Raw genomic sequence first — 23,331 nt, forward strand, 5'->3', positions numbered from 1 at the left:
CCCTCTAGAAGGTAACGTGCTCTTCTCAACCTCTGTTGGGAAGGAGGGGCTGTGTCGTCCTCATGGAGGCTGGTACTAACTTACCTCCTGCTCCAGCCTGAACTCCAAAGGAGCTGAAGCAGTGGTCTGGGACTGAAAGAAATAGCACACTCTTCTCTCAGTTGCCCTGAGAGGGCAGCATCTTGCCTGGGCTCTTTGGGACTGGCAGTGTGATGGTGGTAGCTGGGCATTGATGGCAGAAGCTGTTTTGGTGAGTGTTGTAGCCCAGGGTGGAGGCAATCAGTCAACTGATCTACTTTTTCCTTCAAAGTTCTCCTTCTGAATGTTTGTATCAGCAGCTTCCATATGTCCCATCCGCTACATGCTCCTGCTGTATTTATCTTTTTCTTTCCTGAAATGTGCCCCCTGCTGAATCCAGCTTATCTACCACCTTCTAACTCTGGCAACCACACAAAACATGAACAGTTTCACATGCTCTGAAGCATGCACTAGTTCAAATGACAGTTGTTCTTTTCTGCTGATCTTTCTGATCATCTTGTTTATTTAGATTATAAACTCCCCCACTTGGTGTGTCTGCTGTAACTCTGAGTAACATCCTGAACAAGAGCGACCCTTGGCACACCTCCTTGGACTTGGCCACACTTCAGCAGCCCTGGCCTCCCAGCCAGCCTTGGCCACGTACTCTGTAAAGACTTGTGCAAATGGAGAGCTGACTATGTCAGAAAAGGGACAAACTGTGAGGTGAACAGTTTGAGGGGATAAGGGGAGTGGAGATGGGATTCAAAAGTGATGATACTTCTAATGCACAGTTGGTTTTCCATTATTGTAGATCAAGCAGAGCTTAGTGGCAAAGAAACGGTGACATGGCAAAATTGAGACCCAAGGGCATCCAGAATGCTCTGTGAGCAAGAGGCATTGCTTTGTGCAGATAATCAGGCGTCGCAAGGTGTCCCCCATGGAAAGAAAGGAAAGAGACCCAGGTAAGTGCTAGAAGATAGACAAGCATAAAAGGGAGAGGGAGAGGGCAGGGGAAAAACCGCCAATATTTGCAAAGGAAATGTGTAATGAAGGCCAGAAAATATACAGTGGCAGACAGAGCTGGAGGGAAACCAGCGTGACACAGGGTGAGCAACTCCAGAGTGAGCCCCAGGGCCTGCAGGCTCCGCTGGGCCCGGCAGCGCCCTGAGCAGCACCACCGCCCAGGCCAGCTGCTGCTCCGGGCCGCCTGAAGGAGTCAGTCCAAGGCTGAAGGAGTTTAGTCCAAGGCTGAAGGAGTTAGTCCAAGCCTGATGGTGTTAGTCCAAGGCTGAAGGAGTTAGTCTTGCCTGTGCAGCTCTCGGCGGAGCGCTGAGGGGGCCGGGCTGAGCGCAGGCCGCTCGAGGCCCGCAGCACCACCTAGTGCCGCCCGGGCAGCGCCGGCAGCCCGCGGCGAGGAGAGAGCGCAGCTGCTGAAAATCACCGCCCTGCTTTTGATGGGCAGCAATGGCTGACGTGGAAACAGCAGAATCGGTCCACAGTGCTTGTCCCATTAATGGGGGGCGGGGGGGCTGTAATGTGGCATACAGGCAGTTTCTCTTTTTAAAAATTTATTTAAAGAAAAAAATAATCTAAAACACCTGTATATCACTAGAATACTTTAGTGCACAAAGACAGCATTGGACAGTACCTGGCCAAACTCTGGGGCTGCCCTCGTTTTCAACAGCTCTAGCATAATGAGACATCAAAGTCTAGTAGCAAAATACCCCTGCAACAATCCAAATATAAAACTTTTTGTACAAATATATTTTTCTTCATAGTACATAATCACTCTTAAAATACATCATTTCCTTAGCAAAAGTTTGCAACAATATTAAAATAAATAAAATATCCTAGAGAACATCCAGTTCCATAATAAAACTGCAAACCAGAAGAGTATAAAAATTAATTTCATTATTAAAGTCTACTTCAGAGAGGTTTCGTCCCCTTTTTTTTTTCGTTAGGTCAAAGTAGAACACATATAAAGATGTCAGACCTATACTGACTGTTACAGATCCACTGCCCGGAGTCCTTCCTTTTGCTAGATACTGATGTCAGCCTGCACTCATCCAGTTGTGAGTGTGTGCAGGGTCAGGTTAACAGTCTCCTAGGTTTTAAGAGGAAATGCCAATTTTCCCTTAACTGTGGAGACATGACAGATGTTGATTGGCTTCCAAGACAATATCCTCTCTTCCTTCATTTTCACCTATGCATGTGGCATTTGGCCTTTCCTGCTAAACTGAAATTACAGTTGCTGCATGGAAAACAAAGAGGAGGAAGTTTTCTGTGTGCCTTGCTGATATCGTCCCTTAATTCTGTTGCAGGAAGTGAATCCACAGAAGTTTTTTACATACTGATTTCTCTATTTTCCACTCAGATTTGATTTTTTTTTTTCCACATTCTTCCTGCTGTCTAGTCCTCTCTCACCCCAGCAAGAACATTTCTAAAAGTTTTCTGAAACAATTATGTCAGGCTAGGCAGGTTACTTCTGCTTGCCATCTCGTTTGTATGCAATCAGAGCAGCTTTCCAAAGGAAATCTGGTTTCACCACTGTAAGTGGCAAAACCGCAAAGAATGTGCTAACTTGCACACGATTAACCACAGAAGGGAAGCAATTCCCACACGCTCATGCGGCCGCTTCAGTAAACACCTCCTGGAAGGCTGAATTTGTGCATGGCTGAGGCAGCTTCAGAAGTGCTGGTCCTGTCATGATGGGCACTGCTGACCATTCACTCCACAAAGGTCTCTGCACAGCATCTCACAGTCTTGTCTCCTGCACTTCTTCCTCCGTCTCCTCCTGCAAGGCAGTGATTTGGGGCCGGGGTTTACGTTTGCTGGAGTTTCTGTGGTGTGCTGGCAGTAGCTTAAGGCGCTCAGCGTGACTGATGGCCTGCCTGAAGGAGCTCTTCTCGTTCAGCAGCTTCTGAATGGATTCGTACTGCCTCAGTTTATTGTCCTCAATTACCTGGAGAAACATCACTCCGTTAGATGAGCAATGCTGACAGAATTCAGCTAATGCAACTAATGGAGCAGGGAAGAGACATGAAGACATGGCAAACATCTTCTAACAGAAAAAGCCCAAATTGCAATTGCTAATTTCTAGTTTGCAGTTTCTAATTAAAACCACAAAAACATGCATTCAAATTTGAACATGTAGAAAAGGTGTCTATTGCCCAAATTACAAAGTGCTACTGCACTGGCACTTTGTAATTTGGTTTTACCTCTGAGTCCCTTTATTGAAGTCTCCCAGTACCTTGGCATTTCCCTGGCACTGCTAGACCGCCCAGTTAAGGAAGCATTAATTTTTCTATCACAAGCAAAGAGAGAAGGCTGCCAGCAAGGTGCCAGCCTTTCTTTGCTTTCTTCTCACTAAACAAGGAAGCACTGCTCACCTCTGTTTGAAGGAGACGAGAAGTTTACCCAGTAGGGTTGTGCCAGTCTCCCTGTCAGACAGGAGCCAAGGAAAAATCAGGCTCCTTCACTGGCACTGCAATGTCAGCACATCTCTGGCACAGGTCTGACAGGAGAGAATTTTTAGCATCTCTAGTGCTAAAATGTGGTCTGGAGGCTGGGAAGCAAGGCTGAGTCCAGCACACACCAAGGGGCAGCACATCCAAAAGGATGTACAACCTGCCTACTGACTAGCCTGCTTTAACTCCAGGCACTGCTCCTCCTGCTGTGCTAATGCACCAATCAAATAGACATCAAAACCGTGTTTCACTCTGCTAATAAAATTTAGATGCCCTCTCACAGAAGAGTGAAAAAAATACAGAGAGAAGAACCTTATTTTTAAGAACAATTTACATAACTTTCTTTTTCTTTACTAACCATTTTTATGTAACAAAGGAAATACTCCAGGACTCTAGTAATTTGTCCCCTTGATTACACGTGAAAGGAATGTTTACGTGGCTTGTTGAAAGAAATCAGCAATTCTGATCATCACATACTTGGAAACTCCTCTTTCCCAGGCAGTCTCTTGTTGCTCAAGTGCAGCAGGTTATGCATTTGCAATTGTAAAACTCTGTGAGATGCTGAGATTTTTCTGAATCTCCTGAGCCAATCAAAAATATAAGGCACCTGGATCAGCAGCTGGATAGCCTACACTTTCCTTCTCATTGAAACTTTCCTTCTTTCTCCTCCAGAACATGATCTCCAGAACAAGCTCATCTGAACACAGATGTCTGTCACAGATAGGTGAAGGAGCAAACAGGAGCCTGCTAACTTTCCTTCTGGCTGAAACTTTCCTTCTTGCTCCTCCAGAACATGACCCAGCTCATCTGAACACAGATGTCTGTCACAGATAGGTGAAGGAGCAAACAGGAGCCTGCTGCAGTTCTGCCAGTGGGTACATTGCTCAACCGCCCTGAATGACCCCCATCAATCCAGAAAACATCATCATTTCCACTTGGTGTGTTTTGCATGTTCATCAAATGTGGTCAGAGAGCAGTAAGTGATCCTATGAGAAATGCTCACCAAAAATCTCTGGCATTCCAGCATCGCCTCCAGCCTGTGCTCGGAGAGTATCACCGTGCAGTTGGCAAACGCGTGCTTCAGGGTCTTCCTGATCACTTGGGAGGTTCTGAAAGGCAGACAAACAATGCAATGTGCACGCCCATAACTGCACAGGCCCTTAGCACACACAGCCATAGAGTAAGGGTTGTAACCAGGCTTCCCTGACCCAGAATTACCAACATGCATTACTGAAATTAGCTTTAGTAATAGGCCAGACAAGTTACAAAAGATCTCTTTAGATGGTGCTGCCTCATGGGTTTTCTTATTCCATATTAGAAAACAGAACAAATGAACAAAACATACACAGGGTCCAGGTGAGCGCTTGGTTCATCGAGCAGCAAGATTTTAGCTTTGCTGAGAACTGACCGGGCAAGGCACATCAGCTGTTTGTGGCCATGACTGAGGACACAGCCTCCATCCACAAGAACAAAATCAAGCTTGCCTGGAAATTGCTCTATTACAGACTTCAGCCCAACCTGCCAGAGAAATAAAAGGACACAAAAAGTTAGCAAGACATAATTGCTGGTGACTGTGGTAATCATTTACGTCATTGTAAATGCTACAAAAAGGGAATTTTGAAAGGAAAGTAGGCCTCTTTGGTTACTAGGAGTTTAAAAATAAATGACCAAAATTTTTATGCTACATTATAGCAACAGAACATAACGCCAGTCACCATGGCCACTGTCTCTACAGCTCTGACAGTGTTTCCAGGTGCTCCTTTTGCTGCCCCAAATGTCTTGTGCATTTTGGTTGTACTAAAGGCACGAGGGGCTTCCCTCTGGCACTGGTGACAGAGTTTTGAGAGTGTGCCCATGCCGAGTGAAGCTGCTGCCTTTGGACCAGAAATCAGAGTCCAGCCCGGGAGATGTTTTCTGACTGTTTCTTCCAGTGCTCCTGCTTACTGTCCCTGGGAGATTTACACCTCCAAGCAAAGCTTTCCATCTTCCAAACCAATTGTGGTCCTTGGCATTATCAGCCGAGTTTCAGAGACATTTTTACAAAATATGAAAGCTAGGAAATATATGTGAGTGTCATGGCTCTATAAAACACTATAAAAATGTAATGAAACTCCAGAAATTTATAAAGGCCACCTCCCTTGAATTTTTTAAATATTACTGATCTGCAAATAATTTTCATCCCAAGGAAAACAAAAAATTGGAATTCCTACAAAGTGTTTTCACTTTGCATGGAAACAATATTAAACTGTGGGGTATAGGTATATGTGTTGTGCTTCTGAAAAGCTTGAGCTTTAAATTTTATACAAATTAAGGCCAGTGTTTTGTTCCTCTATCTCTTTTGAACACACATTGTGTCCTTAATGAAATTTTGCATTCAATGGATGGAAAAGGTCCTTTCTTCTTAAAACTGCACAAGGTCTCTCCATGTACCCATAGGCTTCAGACAGCTGACTGGAGAAGTAAGACTCGAGCTTACAAGTCTGACAGATTCAGGTGCTGAAATATGGAGGCAATAAAAAATGCAACAGCAGGCAAGGCCTTGTTCTCTGCAGTTGATTGCAAGGAGTGTAAAAAGCTGAGGCTGATCTCAGAAGGATCCTCTAAATCCTCAACAGTCAACATGGGTCTGGAATAAGCTGACAGCTCATTTCTGTGCCATGCTCCCAAAGTTACACTGACTCACTGCCGAGCCAGACTTCAAGAGCATGAACTTGGTAAACAATCCAATCACTCCTAGTAAAAAGCATTACAGCTCTTTCTTTTTTTATTTGCTTTGCATTCTTGCCTGTGCAATGAAAACCCCAGTATCAAATACAGATTTGCCCAACTCCTTAATGATAAACACTTCAAAATAAATTTTTTTCACGCCATTGTAAACAAGGCTTAGCTCTTTAAAATCCCAAGCTCAATTCAAACACACAGTGGAAACAATCCTCCAAAGCAGGAGAGCTTATTTTCTTCAAGAAAGAGGATATTGATCCACACTGAATTTTTTCCAGAGCCTTAGAGAAGCAGAGAAACTGCACTGAGCAAGCTGTTGCCTCCACTAGGGCTGTCTGAAAAGCTGCTGTCTCACCATCTAAACAAAAAAGTCATGATATTTTCATTTGACAGTAAATTACTCACAGAACCTGTCTGCCTTCCTCTTTTCCAAATATAAGGAAGAAATTAGAAAAACCCAAGAAAGAAAGCAGAGACAGAGTTAACCTCCTGGATGGGAAAGGAGGAAGCTTTCAGATTAAGTCCCACACCTGTAAGCATTTTTTGATACTTGAGACTTGTAATGAAGGAAAGTGGCACCAAAGTATGGCTAGATCTGTATCAATTAGGTCATCTGTACCTTGGGAAAAGGTACCCACTTTCTGGGCTGCAGCCCCTTCCCTCCTGTAATGCTCACTTGACTTTTCCTGGGCATTACAGACACCTCTGCAGCCCACGAAGCACTGTCAGAGCCAAGAGGTGGCACCTGACAACTGCAACGGAAAGGTACCCACTTTCTGGGCTGTGGCCCCTTCCCTCCCGTGTGCTCACCTGACTCTTCCTGGGCATTACAGACACTTCTGCAGCCCACGAAGCACTGTCAGAGCCAAAAGGTGGCACCTGACAACTGCAACGTGTGGCACCAGTGCAACATGGAAACAGAATCTGGACCCTAAGCTTGGGAATTAGAAAAAAAGATGTTGTTGAACCCTCAACAAAATATTAGAAGACAACCTTCAGGTTTGGAATTCTAACATTCCATGACTCTTGTTTTCCATGGCACAGGAAGCTCCATGACACGAGTAGAACAAAAGCCTGAATGCCTTGTCAGAGAGAGCTCCGCTCAGCTGGCTTCCCATTGGCCTGAGAGTTGAACTCACTATTCATATAAAACATAATAGATATGGTTTGCAGCACAGCATGACCTTTCCCCTGCACTTGTTTCCTAAGATTCTACATAAATGTAAAATATGACAATCATTAGACCTACACTGCACCCTGCTGTAACCACATCACCAGAGGGAGACAAATAACACTGAACAGCTTTACCTCCTCTGCAACTTTCCATATTTCTTCATCATTCCACTGCCCATAAGGATCCAAATTCATCCGAAAACTTCCAGAAAATATGAACACTTTCTGCAAGAAAAAAGACATACAGACACAGGTAGATAGATAACCTGAAACATTATATAAAGCATTGGAAATTGTTAAGCATACAGGCAAAAGAATAACCTTCTGCAATTACCAGATAGCGCTAACTGCAGGTTATTATTATTTTTTTTTTAAATACTTTTAAAAAAAAAAAAAAAAGAGGGATTTTGAAAATGCTTATATATTAAGATTTTGGCACGTATTTTAATAAAATCATAGCCAAACTTGTCTGAAAACCAGCAAACCCCAGATTTCAGCAGTTTTCAGAATAAACCATTTCCTGCATTTTCATTTTGAAATAAACATTTTTAAACTATTTTTGATTCTTGACTGTAAAATATATTCAAACATACCAAAAGAAAATTATCCACCTAAAGTGCATGTTTCCACAATTTTGCTTAGAGAGGAAAAACTATTTGTCAAAATAAAGGGACATCGTCCAAAGTTGGTTTTCATCAATTAATTTATTTTTCTAATAAGTTGTAGCCAAACATGCATCTCACGCATTTCACCATGTCCCAGTGCCATCTCTACAGATGTCCTTTCCGTGTCCCACTGTCACCCCGCGGGCTCCAGGCACTGCCCCGCGCCCGCCTCCGGCCGCAGGAGCTGGGGAGGATGCTCATTTCCTGGCGCTCAGAACACACCCTTCTCCAAAGGAAGTTTACTGCTCCAGTCTGCTTTCCCCATCAGTTCAGGCAGGCAGGTTTCGGCCATCACACCTTAGATACACGTTTTGTAGCTCAAGAAGCAGTGACTCAGACCAAATTAAATATTTGTTGAATCTCTCTTTACATGGGGCGGATTCTAAGAGAAATTAGATTCTTCAAGGGACACTGAGGCTGTACAACATTTAAGAAGGTTTTTTCTATGCTGTAAGGTACACCCACTGCTTGTAGTGGGGAGAACTTGGTCTCAAAGAATTTAAGAGTCTTGTTGGGAAATATTACCATTTGCTTGCTCTTTCTGTGTACGTACACAACAAATACCAAGGGGAAAAAATTGAGACAATTATTTTCTCCCGTCTTTCTAAACAAAGTATTTATTTAGAGAAAATATGTTGAAATGCCAGTAATTCACAGCCACGCAAGTTCCTGGAGTCTTGGTAGTCAAACACTACCAAAAGCAGTGAAGGATTAGCTGCACCAGCAGAAAATAACAGAGAGAATAGACTTAGCAAGTGCTCTTTCAGAGTTTGGCCTGTCTACCACAATTTCCATCTGACCCAACCTGGGAACTTTGCATTCTTTCATCAGATTTCAAAGTGATTTATACACACATTTACATTAATAATTTAATTATGATTAATTAAAAGTGTAAACATTGCAGAGGAAAATAAATTACATTAATTAATTTGCTAGATTAATATATGCACGCTATTGCCAACGTATTTGGTGTAAAAGAGAAGGAAATAACTAATTCAAGAAACCAGAGGGGAGAGGCAGCTGTGGTGCTGTGCATTCAATGGGGTGGATTTAAGTGCAATGATACCTTCAATGCATGGCAAACAAACACTGACAGAGCTGCAGAACCACACTCAACTAAAAATTAGCACTGAAGTAATTTTTGTAGAGACAACAGGGAAAGAGTAGACTCTTTCCCTTAGAATTGTTATTGTTAAAAACAGTGAAAGTTCAGGTGAAGTACAGCGCAGTCCTTTTCCCATGCCCTGCACTGGTTCGGTGGCGAGTGGGGTGACATATTTGCAGCAGGATTAGGTTCTTCCAAGGAGTGGGTGTGGTGGAAACACAGCAATGCTGTGGAAACAGTGTCAGACGTGGGTTTGCTCACACTGCGAGCCCCATACATTTAACTAATGGAATGCATGTTTTCATTTCTCAGTGCTAAAGAATAGTTAACTGAACAAACCAGTTCTAAAGAAGATAGGGCTGAATAACATTCCTGCTGAAGTGCACCAGGCAGAGCAATAAGGGGTACAATTTTCCTCTGAAGCTGCTGCTATTTCTAATAACTGTGCTTTTAAGAAGCAGGGCACTAAAAGCAAGCTATTCCCAAAAGGAGGGTTGGTTTTTCATCCCCACAAAGTAAATATTTCATTGTCCTAAATTCTGGTACTTCTCTCTCCATTTCAACACCTTCTTCCTTCTAGCTCATTAGAAACCATATAGGGTTCACTTAAGTAAATACCGTATGAGTCACCTGGGCAGTTAAGAGTCTGCTTGAAGAGAAGCAGAAACAAATCTCTCCACATTCTTAAAAACTTGAAGTCTAAAGTGAAACAAAACCACCCAAAAGTGAATATGAAGGACTTACATTGCTTATAAATATGGAAGAAGTAGAAATAAGGAGGGCATTGGAAGAGTGATTGGATGGCTGGGTAGACTGCAGCAAATCTGGAATAATTTCCTTCTTGGTCACTTGTTCAAATTCCCACAGGATAACAGTGGGTGTGATTATACAACAAACAGTTTCTTAGACCTGACATCCACCCAGAAGCAAAACATTTGGAAACATAAATATGGTCATGTTTATGTTCTGAGCACCCCAAATATTGCAAATCAACCTTTCTGAAGGGCATTAATTGCCCTTCGTGGCTACAGCTTCTGTGTATTGGTGTCTGTGGGAATGAGATTCCCAAGCAATTTATGTGATACGTGGAGAATCAAGACCAGTGTACCTAAAGAAATGCTTACAGAACAGTTAAGGATCAGCTGACAAGAGGCTGCTAAGGAGTAAGAGTATCCTGGCTGTGAATAGCTGATGCTGCAACTTGTGTGCAGGTCCCCAGCAAGACCCATGGACCCGTCTTCCCACATGCCCCAGGGCTGGAGGACAAATGTAACATCAGCAGCTCCATACACAGAGAAGTCAGGAGTAACAGCAGCATGACCTCCTTGTAGCCTCCTCTGCTTTGCCTGTGTTATAGCAGCAATATCAACACGAAGTAAAATCAAGTTACTATGTGAATGCTTTAGCACTAGATGCAAAATTAGAGGATTTGTTTTCATAAGTGTCCTTTAGGGACTTTACATTGACATAAGAATAAGAGCACAGAAACAATAAAAACGTGAAAGGTTTCTGGGACCAGTTCTGTAACATTCTCCCTTGAAGATGCCAAAACATCTGCCTCCCAAAGAGCTTACTGGTAAATATAAGTGCTGTGCCCCTGGCAACACTGAACCCATGATGTAGCAAACAACCTCTACAGTGCCCAAAATGAGCATGAGGGGTTGTTAATGAACGTCCCCAGTTGCTCTGTGCACGGGTCTGATGCAGCAGACACTCCCTGCTATGGTGATGCTGACTCATCCCAGTGCCCTGCAGGACCCTCTGTGGGAGCACCTCGGGAAGTGGCCCTGCTCAGCAGCTGCGCCAGGCAGGAGTGTGCTGGCACACCAAAAGCAGCCATGACCTCCAAAAGTAAGCAGGCCTGAAGGGTATGAGAAATAGTGCTGGAGACAGACAGACAGACAGACAGACAGAGACAGACATATACAACTAACAGAATGTGATAGCTGCTGAAGAACTGGAACTACAAAGATAAAAGCTGCAAAATTTCACTCCTTCAGTAAAATAAAGGCGCAAAACAATTTTTTTTTTGTCAGCTGGCTGTCCTGCAAATTCTAGAAAACTTGTTCTCCATGTTAAGCTTGATTTTAACTCTATATGGTGTATTTACATATAGAAAACAGTGTGAGGTCCACTAGGCTAACACTAAATAAAACATCAGAAGTCATCCCCTTCCTCAGAGCTAGCAGCACCTCATGGGTCTCAGGTGTCTCATCACTCGTTTTAACTGGAAATCAACTGCAGGTCTCCTGTTCTTCATTTATGTCCTCAATCTGACTCCATTAAATACTTCAGGATGCAATCTGCATGAGGACCCATGCAAGAAAGCCTTACTGTGTTGAAACCAAATGCAGCTGGAAATCCTCACTCGGGAAATGTGGTGGGCAAATACCTGCAGAAGAATTGTCAGAAAGGCTTGTCCAGGAAGAAGAGATAATGGGTGCAAAGTACAGCCTGGTGTTAGATGAGCAGTTGTTTTTGGGAGAATGACAAGCAGCCTGTAGGAGCAGTGTTGGGCAGGCTGTGAGAAGCTACAGCAAGGAACATCCTTGTGAGTGCTTCAGGAAATATATTTCATATTATTTAACCCTTCACACCTCTACAAGGCATGACAGTCAGATTTGAGATACTGAAAGAAAGAAGGGGTTTACCTTTGCTTCTGCTCAGTGTGATCCCTGACCACCCTGCAGTCATTCCAGCACAGCCTGCATGAAGCAGACTGCAGAGTCTGTGTGTGCTATGTGGTTGTGCTTTAGTGAGGTTCCCACAGTGGAAAAGCATTTCTTTTCTACTAAATTGGGAAACTTAGGGTTAAAGAAGAGAAGGAGAGTGTTGGAAAATTTTCAGGAGGAAGCCTGCCTCAGATAGAGCTCCATTCTCCTTTTGTTGGCGAAGCCTCTCCTGGAGACAGTGAATATCCAGGTGTTGCTGTAGGAGAGTGTTGCTCCCAGGAAAGGAAAGGCAACTTTTTTTTCCATTCCGAAGCTTTAGGTGAATGGCAAAGAACAAAAGGCTCCCTTTGTTCTGCTGGGAAAGGCAGGGTGGCATATGCAATTTCTCTTTCCTGCTGGGAAAGCGCTGCTGAAAACTTCATTTTGTTCTGAATGTGGGAAATTTTGAGGCATAATGTGCAGTTCTTTGCCAAGGCTTTGGGACAAGTGCTGTGAGCTGAAGCATGCAAACAGGCTGGCAACTCTCATGACCTTACAGAGAATGGAGGGCTGGGATTATTTGGCATTGATCCATGTATCAGGGACTTCCAAATGTGAACTAAATGTGTAATTTTAACAATGAACTAACAATGCACCTCACTAGCAGAAGGGCAAGTTATATGCTCATGTAATAAATGTCTCTTGCATTTTGCTGATGGCTGTGAAATGATATTTTCTATACCATTTGTGACTCTATAGTGAGTGCTCAGGTGATGAGTTCTATGAGAATTATCCCTCATATTTTCACTGGGACAATGAAGGTACTTGTTACCAAGCATTCAGATTTCTTCTCAGTCCATGCATTCTCAAAGACAGCTGGAGATGGAACACTGAAATTCTGGTGGGCAGCCACATCCCAAAGGGCAAAAGGCTTAGACAAAAATATGACTATGGGAGAGATAAGGCAGCCCGTTCCAATACAGAAATTTATACTTGGCTGTATAGGAAAATTTTCCAGTGCAGACATACCTTTCTGATAAAAGCATCCTTCATGCTGTACAGCCATGCTTCAGAAGACTGCTGTATAACACACCTGTCCTCCAAACTAAATACAAGCAACTGCACATGCAATTCACTGCACAGCTGCCTTGATCTGAATGGGGGACATTTTTTCATTCTCACAAGCAACAATCACTCTGCAGAACTGAACCAGCAGTTCTTTCTATTGATAAAGAAATAAAAGTTTAAAGGAATAGATAGATATGAGAATGTTGAAGAGAAGACAGAAGTGATGACAAGAGGTCAGTTATCAAATGGCAGCTTGCCAAGCAAGCCTCAGCTCTGCAGGCAGTGTGTGACTGGCAGAGCTCAGGTAAGAAATGAATGCACACCGTGGACTCAACACTGCTCTGTTAGGCTTGTTGTTAAGGGTGTAATGTGGCAGAGAATAAAGGGTCTGTTCTGACAAGGACAGTGTAAAAAAATTTCTGCCTCTAGAAAATTTCAGAGCATGAAATGCACAAAGAAAAGAGACTTGTTCCTGCATTGTATGCCTACTCTAAATAAATGACACTTGGGCTACTATGGAATAACTATTTGAAAGGGAAGCAATCAAAACTGATCATCTCATAGAAAAATTGAATTCTGAGTCCTCCTTGTGTTTGCAAAATCAAGGCCAGCATGAATATTTCAGTGTCTTTTAACAGTGACCCAAGCTGTAAAACTTAGGCAATTTTTATGTTAAACTGTCTGTCTGTCCCAGAGTCTCTCCAACTATTTTAAAGTGCCTCATGTAGTCACTGCAACAACAGCTATATACTGTACATAAAATCACCAGCTTTCTAAGACAATAACCACCTTCCTCAGATGGGAAACTATCAGGGAACAAACCAAATCTTTTCAGCAACAAGATGGAAACAGCTTTACTCTGGGGACAGGATGGGGGGAATTGCACAGTTAGGGTTTGACAGCTAACAGTTAAAAGGGGTTGCTTGGCCCCCTTGGTCAGCCTATTCCTTTGTGGGTGTGTCAAGGTGACTGAAGATCAAACCATATTTTTCAGTCTCTGGGGCTAGTAGCCACCCTCAAGGATGGGTGGATAAAAGCAGGAGAGGCTGCATGGCCCCTGACAGTGTGGCAGGCTGATCTGCAGTCGGTCTCCCACTGCCGCCTGACACGACGAGCAACTCATTGGTAAGATTGCCATCAAGTGTTACTTGAATTAGTCTGCCACAGTCAGAGGATTGCCATAGGAATGAATACTGTTATGGAGGAGACTGTGCATGTTTGGAAACTGAAGAACTATCTGATGTATAACTGTCAAAGAAGAGATGGCCAATATGTGTTACTCATGTATCAGTGTTGTTGGTAAGGATAGACATCAAAAGTACAAAGGAGTTCAAATTCTGCCATTCATTCCATCAGTTTTTGTTTGTACCCTTACAGTGAGCAATCACATTTTAGTGTTACTGTATGCAGACAATAATGTTCATTTTTCAGACAGATAATCCACAGCTGTAACTGATGTGAGACACTGTCCAGTGGCAGGAACATTGGCAAGAGACTCAGGAGCCCTAGGTTTGCATGTTTGCTACCAGTCTGCCAGGAAAACACACAATGTGCAGTATCCATGTGTTAACCATATGTGATATAGAGCTCCGGAAAACAGTAGCTGAGAACACTGATTGTAATTTTTTTCTTCATGTGGCACTGTCTTATCCTAGTTCAAAATGCAAACTGTCTCAGAGAGGCAGGGATAGGCAGCTGGGAACACTTCTGTTTGAGCATGCTGTACCTTCCCATTCTTAGAAGAGCTCTTGTGGGAGCAGCAGAAAAATCCTAAAAATGCAGTTTGCTGTGAATGATTGCATCCTTCCACCCATCCATGCCACTCCCCTTTTCACAAAATCTGTGGGGTTTTTGTTTCTCAGCATACAATAAGGAACATATTAAAAGCAACTTTGTGCATACAGATACAGAACCAATGAAAATAAAGGCACAAAAATATTCAATAATCTCATTACCTGAGGAATCACTCCAAATGCTTTTCTCCATTGCTGCACGCTGACCGTGTTCCAGGAGACTCCATCAATCTGGATATCCCCTTCCGTATTCAGCAGTCTTAAAAATGCAAAAAGTAAAGTGCTTTTTCCTGAGCCTGTTCTTCCTAAAAGGCCCACCTGCAATGCACATCATACAAGCAAACATTTAATACTCTTCACATATTAATCATAGACTAAAGCAAAAACCTTAGAGGTCTCAGAAGTGGAGAACACTCCAGATGGATCTCAATGGGATAGCAAATGTCATTTATGTGGGAATGATAAAAGCCTACAGCAAAGGTGGAATCAAACACTGGGCAGTCTCTTCTTTGTTTTGTTAGAATTAACTAGATGAAAATCTGATGGCCTACCTTAAGCTGAAGGTCAGAAATTTGCTTGTTTATTATCTTGCACTGATCAGCCCAGCTCTTTGTGCCTTTTCCCTTCACTTTGCCATGAAGCCCTCATCAACAAAATCACATCCAGAAACCAAAAACTAAGTAGGGAGTGCATTTGGATCATCATAGTAAGCTACTCCATTCTCATATGATTGAAAAAAAGAGCCTAACTCTGATTACTGGGGTAGCTTGGGGCAGAGGCAGGGGTTATAGCAGATATCATCCAGCCTCTAAGCATCTGTGCAAGTCCTCACCCTTCCCAGGTGATGCTGATTTTCCTTATCTCTAGGGTGTGAAGAAACATAATAATATAGGTTTTGGGGGTTTTTAAAGTTGTATTTCCCTTGTAGGGGAACCGGCCTATGCCAAGAACAGGAAAATATCTACAGTAACCACCAACAAACTCCAAGCTGCTGCTTTTCCAACATCTGGGTTTACACAGCTAACAATGCCTGAGTGTGGGCTGCTTTTGTAGTGTGACCACACTGAAGGATGTGAAGGTGAGTGAATGCATCCAGAGGAGGACAGCAAAGCTGGTGAAAAGGCTGGAAGGAACGTCCTGTGATGAGGGGACAGGAACATGGGCTTGTCTAATTTGGAGAGGAGGCTGAGGGGCAACTGATCTCTTATCCCTGGGATCCAGTGAGAACATGTGGAAATGGTTTAAAGCTGCACTGGGAAGGTTCAGACTGGACATTAGCAAGCATTTCTTTGCTAAGAAGGTGTTTAAACACTGGAACAGGTTTCCTAGAGAGGTGATTGATGCCCCAAGCCTATAAGTCTTAAAGGCCCTTGGTAATACATTTCAACTTCTGGACAGCTATTAAGTGGTGAGGTAATGGGACTAGATGATTATTCCATCCCATTCCATCCCTCAGCAGAGGAGAACTCCTGTTTCCTTCTTGGTGTACTACCTATGCAGTAGAGACCAATTCTTTCCAGTTTAAGGAGCATCTGAGCCCAGGGTTGATCACCAAACTTGAATCACAGCCCTTGAGAAAAGGATTTTTGTTTTTACTGCTCTCCCCCCTCTCTGTACAGCACAAAAGTATCTTTCCTTTTCCTTACTCCACTGCTTCAAGGGATCTTCCAGGAAGTAAATCTACCAGGCTGCAGCAGCACCTGCATCTTGACATTCCAGGAATCACATGTTTCCCTCTTTCAAAGGCAGAGCGCCTTCAGCATTGTGCTACAGGAAGTCAGAACTCTGGGTTCAAAATTTTGGTGTCCTCAAACTTAGTAGATGAAACATTCAGTTCATGTAAACCAAGACAACCCTACCCAACCTGGCAAAGACTGGTGCTATCCAAATTAGGAGTGAATATATGCCTATGTCAAGGCCAGGGAGCTGTCACTGACCCTGTTTTCTCATTTACATGGGACAGTTAAAATCTCCTCCTCCTGTGTGTGCCTTCAGCTCAGGAAATCACGAGCCCTTCTTCCCATTCCACCAAGGATGGGCCTTTAGCATGAACTTGAAGCAAAGTGTTACACTTCCACCTAAATGCTGTCCTGAAGCTAAAGCCCTTTCCTAACCGCAGCCCCAAACACATGTGAAGATTAGCGAGGTTTGTCAATCCTGTAAAGAACAGAGCTGTTCATGGTCTGCAGTGCAATAGCTCTTGGTGGTGCAGAGCCCTCATGGAATGGAGAGACGGCACCTGCACCCCCCGGCCGCCGGAGCCAGCGGCGCGTTTCCCTTGGCACGGCAGCCCCTATTCTTCTGTGCCCTGCCCCACCGGGTCAGGCTGTCCCCATCACCTGCATTCACCAGGCAGCTTCCCTCTCCACTGCAGCAGAATTTCAGGCACAGCAATGCAGCTTGGGAAAGTGTTGTATGTGTATTTTATCCTAAGTCATTTCTGTTCTTCAGTTAGTTTAGAAGATTATTTGTTTTGCAACAATTTCCTTTAGAAAATCTTATGGGACTCAAAATCCTCTTTAGCAATTTTATACTTAAGCTTAATAGAAGTCAGAAGAAAACCACAATAAAACAGTGTCTTACCCTCTGCCCTGAACTTATTGAAAAGGAAATGTTTTCTAGTACAGCAGCTCCACCTTCACCGTATTTGGCTGTGAGGTCTTTCACAGTCATTTGGCCCCCAGATGGCCAGTTCTTCTCTTCCTTCACGTGCCTGTTTTCAATTACAAGGGCATCTGAAAACTGATTATTCTTCTGTGGCTTAATGCTTTTTGTCTCTTCTGTTGGCATGTCGATGAATTTAAATATTCGTCCGACAGACCGCATCTGCAAATCAAAACAAACGGTATTCTAATTGTAATTCATACTAAACTATCAAAACAAATGAAATTAAATTGTTACAAATTCCTAGCCAGAACAGTGAAATCTTTTTTTCTGTGTTAGCTACTGTCATGAGTAACCCAAAACTTTATTGTGCTATGATATAATTTTCAAATGTGGGCTGCTTCTCCTCTAGAGCTCTAGATTCCATTGCACTTGTACTACTGACTTTGGTGCAATGTGTGATTCCTCTTGCTTCCTTTTGAAATGGACATAGTGACTCTTGCTACTTTAAAAATTGTATTTTGAAAAGTGATGACTTGTATCTAGGAAAACAAAGTATAATCATAAAAACAGCATGGTTCACTTAAACTCTTTCCTACAGGAAGGTATGGGGTTGCCCAAAACCTGAAGTTCTTTGAATAATGACTGATCTCCAAAGATCAGTAGATTGCATGGGATTTGAAAAATGCAAAGCAGTAGCATTAAGTAAAAAAGGAACAATCATTAAACACTAACATTTGAGTACTTATGAGTAATTATAGTTTTAAAAAAATTGTAGGAAGTTCCATGACAATGAATTTTTTATCAGTAATTATATATATCAGGTGAAATAATAGTCTTGTAGTTTGTGAACTTTAGACTAAAGTTGCTAGTAGCAGTCTTCGTGCATTTTCAAAGGAACATGGGACTAGAAAGGATCCTCTTGAGCTTTTTATTAAATGGGTCAAAAGTCAATGAATAATTAATCTCCTACAATTTCACTGGTCAGGTGGTCAGAAAACATATTTTTTACTTTATGGACAAGTTTGCTATTATAACCTTCCTAATTTTAAAATATAAAGAGCTCCTTTTGCTAGCTGTTTTCCCCATTCATTTATGGAGGGACACTTTAGATCCTATCACCCTTTGTTCTCCAGGACTAAAGAAAATCCAGGTTAAAGCCTCTTTCATAATACGTGTTCTCCAAACTCCCCAGTTCAAATCAGGCTTTCCTGTCTGACCAGAATGCACACAGAATTTTGGATGATGTTTTACCAGAACATTATACAAATACTTTGTTACTTCCCTATCTATACTAGGAATATCTGCATTAATCCATGCTAGGATCATACACTATTTTCTTTGCAGTCACATCTTACAGTCAGCCTTTGAGTGGTGGTCAGCCAAGCTTTCCTCCAATTTATCCATTTCTAACCAAGACTTCGCTTACAACTGTGGTTATTCTTAGCAGTCCATAAATCCAAGCCTTTGTGCTTTTGTTAGTGGAATCTATTTAATATCTGCCATTTGAGGTTACCTAATACATTTGAACTCCCAGGATCCTTTATACCAACACTGCCGAAAAGCTTTGTGTCATTGGTGGATTTCTTCAACACTCTTTTTCTTTGTTGAGAGCATTTAAAAAAGATTAAAATGAGCTTAGTCAGCAATCTAATCTTTGTTGAGTAGCCTCCCTACAGGTTAATACTTACAGCTTAATGTCATTTCCTTTCTGACCAACTCATTAACTAGTTTACAGTTCTTGTAATAATCCTGATGTCCTTCATTTATATAATTCCTGAAACAGAGCCACAATCAATGCTTTCCTGAAGGCAAATGAGATCTATTACATTACTTGTGTCTGGAAAATATATCATCCCTCACAATTATGAGGGTAGTGTGATGCAGCCCTAATGTCAGCAAACCTAAGTAATTCTAATCTATAAGCATCACATTTTTAATTAATTCTTAAAAATACTTTCTAAAGACTGTTGCTGTCACACTAACAAACTGATGGTGGTATCAATGACTTCTCATCTCTCCTTCTCAACAAAAAATTGACAGTTGTTATTTTATCACATGCCACCACCACTGCCTGCTTGTTTGTTTATTTGAAGCGCCCATTATGAGATTTCCAGCTTCTTGGCCAGTTCTGCCTCAACACTTGGATGTGAGGTCTGCTCTACCTGGTATGGATAGCATTCTTCCAGTCTGGTTGCACAAGTTTAAGTGAAATGTCCAGCTGCAGAACCAAATCACCCCTAGCTGAAGATTCTGATTTTAGATAGACTGACTCACAGGTGTGTGTCCCTCCACAAACTGTACAATTTAGGAAGGCCAGGATTCAAGCTCTTTTGCATGTAATTTCTACCTCAGATATTATAAATCCCATTTCTACCTTCTGTTCCACTTTTATGTCCACAGATTAAGCACTGCCTTTTTAGTGAAAATTAAGATAAAATATTTATCCAGCTTTTGAACCATTTGTAAGCCTAACTCTGATTTTGTCAAGTTTCTCTTATCTATCTGCTTCTTGATCTCCAACACGCAGCTTGTTTGGGTTAACATTAAAGTCCATTCTGTAGAGGCTGTAATTCCTAACATACTGTCAGAGAATATTGTTCATGCTGGCAGTCCTAGAGTCTTCAAATGTCCTATTTTTCTCCTATTCAGGAAAAAAGTTTCAGGTCCTTACTTGAAGAAGACGTGACTTTCCTTTACATTCAGGTACCCAAGTGCCCCATTCCAACTAATGAATTAATTAGATTCCTTGTTTTACGAAAGCTTGTTCCTGTAAACAACATTTATTCTCTAATCTGTATTCTCAGAAATAGATTTCTGTTTAGTGGCATCATGGAAAACCCTTTGTACATCTTTGTTTTACTGCTTTTATATTCTTTCTGAAAAGTGCTTTTAGTTGAAATATTAGATACAATTCCTTTTTGCTCTTCAGTCCCAACTGAAATGCTGTTAGGCAGATTTTCTATGTGGAAGCAAATGCAAAGGAATACTGGAATCATAGCTTATATCTCAGCATCTTGAAAAACCATTGTGACAGAAGTTCTAAAAAGCATGCTAACACACAAGCCTATCAATTCTTATTTGCATGTCAACCACTGTGCAAGATGGAAAAGCATGGTCATAATCATGTTCATGTATATATGCCAGCTCTCTTTGGTGATACAAACAGGAAAACCTTGGATCAGGCTGACAATTTTCTCCCTGCCTGACTGTCAATAGTAAGTTCCACAACGAGAACCATGCAGTTATTCTAATTGGTGTTTGATGGCACCTTTGTTTTCATAAATCTTGCTTTATAGAAATATAGTCATTTTAGAAAAGCAGATCTTTCTTGGCTTCATCAAGAGCTGTGAATGTTTGTATGGGCAGAGATTCCCCCCAACTGCCCAAGGGGGCATACCACTACACACTGTCCAATGTCTGCTGTGAAGCCAGCTGGGTGAAGAGCCTTTCTCTACAAAAGGAAATTTCATCCCAATGTCCTAGCTCCCCTGACAGACTTATCAGTTATGTATTTTAGACAGTTTAATAATTTAAAATCAATTCTGAATTCCTTGTTCTATAGCTTGAACGATGATTTAAATCTGGGCAGAATGTAGCATGCCAGGAACATTTGACAAAAATATCCAGTCTTCCTTTCAGAGATAGAAATGTTCTGTCATTCATAATGACAGGTATAGGATAGGTGACAGCAAGTTTCTTATCCATTATTTCCATCAGTACTGTGCCAGCTATCTTTGTGTTCTTTGACTAGTACTTTTGAATAAAGGGGTATATTTACTATTTTCATCCCTAAGTCTATAGCATAGTACACTATTTTTAGCCTTGCCTAATTGTATTTTACTGAGATTTTAATAACACTGCAAATTCTTTTATTTATTTCCTCATTAATATCACTTAAACTCTTCTTAACTTTGAAGGAGAATTCATAACATAATAATATAATTCATATTTCCAGAAGGTGGAAGAAATAATTATTTTACAAGTAAGCTAATAGAATTAATTTAATCAGGCTCTGTGCTATCTTCTACTGAAAAGATAGCAGACACACACGGTATTCAGTGACTGTGTTGCCAGACATCACCTCCTCACAAACACACTGCTTGGAAAGTGCACTGTGCAGCTGGGGGATCTGTGAGAGATTGGTCCAATGGTTCGTGTTGTAAAAAATCTTGTGTATGAGGTCACTGCCAAAACTGGCTCTGTAGGCAGAACATATGGTTTTACTGAGGTTCCACATCATCTGCTATTACATATTGGATGCATTTATACTTCTGAACTTCAAAAATTGAATACCTAGTTCATTTAAAACTTTTACTGATTTTTTTTTCTTTTTTTACACTGCTGTGCAGGCAGGCAGAAAAGAGAATGTTCTAAAGATTTTTTCTTCATTATGTTTCTTTCCAGAAGACCAACACCTCACTTTGAGGACTGCCATTCTGATGCAGATTTTACAGTCAAACTTGTGTTTAAGTGTTCTCAGATTTTCTGCCAACAGTAGTAAAAAACATATTAAGATCATGTCCTAGATTTAAAAAAAAGTCAGCAAAAATAATCTGTAAAAACACCATTCTTTTTCACAGCTGTACTTTTAAATTTGATCCTTTTCTTTACACTGTATTACTTTAATTCTTCAGCATCCCTGATGTACAGGGTGAGGCACTGTGACGTTTAGCAAGTCGGGTTTTAAAATCTCCTTGGGAGATTCTTTTTGTATCTCCTTATATAAGTAATCTTGGCAACAGTAAAAGCATGGCATTTTCTGTTTCCCTGATAAAAGGAACTCTCCTTCACAGCTGAAGCACTGCTGCTGCAGGATATACATCAGTGAAAAAGAGGTTAGAAAGCATTAAAATAGCCCACTGGGACTAGCTAATGCTTATCTATGAAAGCAGCCCATATAGAAAAAAATTATTTTCTGTTTCCTTATGAAGGAAAAAAAATTCAAAACACCACAAGGCTGCCTAGAAGGATAGGAAGAAAAATACTGAAAACAAACTAAAGGGATATTAGCAGAAATGATCAAAGGGAAACAATAAATCTAGCCTAACTTGTAGCATTACATGAAGTAATGGATAGCTGTCAGTGACCATGTATGTTTGGAGGGGAGGAAGGGGGATATGGGGGGTTGTTTGTTTTTAAATAAAGGCAGAGCAGACAAAGTATCAGGGCTGGCTGTAGAGAATGAAATGCCAAAACCATTAAACCATTATGGGGTATTAAGAGACAATAGGGATTTTTAATTTGAAGCCAAATGCATACAACAAAAATTGCTTCAAAGACAGTATCTGTGTATGTAGAAATAAAAACCAACCTAGAAACTCCGATTTCTTCAATCTGTGTGCCAGTGTCATGGAAAGATCAAGATGGAGATTGTGTGGAATAAAGTCAAATTTGCCACCTACCCATTTGTTTGGCCAGCTACTCCTTTGGATGTGGCTTTCAACCACTTGCTGAAAACTCCAGCTTATATGACAAGCAAAGACTGCTACCTATAAATGTACTACCTACAAATGTGCTATTCACTCAGGCATGCTTGTCTGCAGGCTTGTAAGCACAGATATCACAGTTGCTTAAGGAAGGGCTAGAGTGGTGTCAACTAGAGCAGTGTGTGCGTGTCTGTAACTGGAGACATCTGGAGATGTGTCAGTTCTAGTCACTCTGGTCCTGTGGGGAGCTTCAAACTACCTCTAGAGAGAAAAATAGAGTATAACTAAATAGGCTACTAAGTCAGGAAACCCTCTGCAAAACATCTTTAACCAAATAATTGTAAAATACTTTGATGAGGGAAGTGCTAAATGCAGAGGCTACAGAGTAGGAAAAAATACATCTGTATCACCCAGTGAAGCAGTTTTATTATCTTGACCTCATTAAGCTATTTTTATCTACTTGTCCACAAGAACAGCTTTTAAATGTCAAGAAAACCATCCTGCCAGTAATATCTATTAGTTTCTCCTCTGCAATAACTAACAATTCATGTCGTGAGGGTGAGCAGTTATCCGCTGGTAAACGATGTCCAGAGGATCTGCTCTATAACCTGATGGACCTTAGAAGGCTATCAGTAAT

At 41.7% G+C, this 23,331-nt stretch overlaps 1 protein-coding gene across 1 annotated transcript in view; it reads right to left on the minus strand.

Moving 5' to 3' along the window:
- Nucleotides 1-1,621: 1,621 nt before the first annotated feature.
- Nucleotides 1,622-23,331, minus strand: part of CFTR (CF transmembrane conductance regulator) — an 86,901-nt gene continuing 65,191 nt past the window's right edge. Inside the window, exons 22-27 of the mRNA XM_039726968.1 lie at nucleotides 17,245-17,487; nucleotides 14,824-14,979; nucleotides 7,515-7,604; nucleotides 4,831-5,003; nucleotides 4,489-4,594; nucleotides 1,622-2,980 (exon numbers count right to left, since the gene is read on the minus strand). Coding sequence (XP_039582902.1) covers nucleotides 2,774-2,980; nucleotides 4,489-4,594; nucleotides 4,831-5,003; nucleotides 7,515-7,604; nucleotides 14,824-14,979; nucleotides 17,245-17,487 — 975 coding nt within the window. The 3' untranslated portion in view covers nucleotides 1,622-2,773. The remainder of the gene's footprint in view (nucleotides 2,981-4,488; nucleotides 4,595-4,830; nucleotides 5,004-7,514; nucleotides 7,605-14,823; nucleotides 14,980-17,244; nucleotides 17,488-23,331) is intronic.

Source organism: Passer montanus, unplaced genomic scaffold (assembly GCF_014805655.1).
Source record: "Passer montanus isolate IOZ18808 unplaced genomic scaffold, ASM1480565v1 scaffold6, whole genome shotgun sequence".
Classification (NCBI taxonomy): domain Eukaryota; kingdom Metazoa; phylum Chordata; class Aves; order Passeriformes; family Passeridae; genus Passer; species Passer montanus.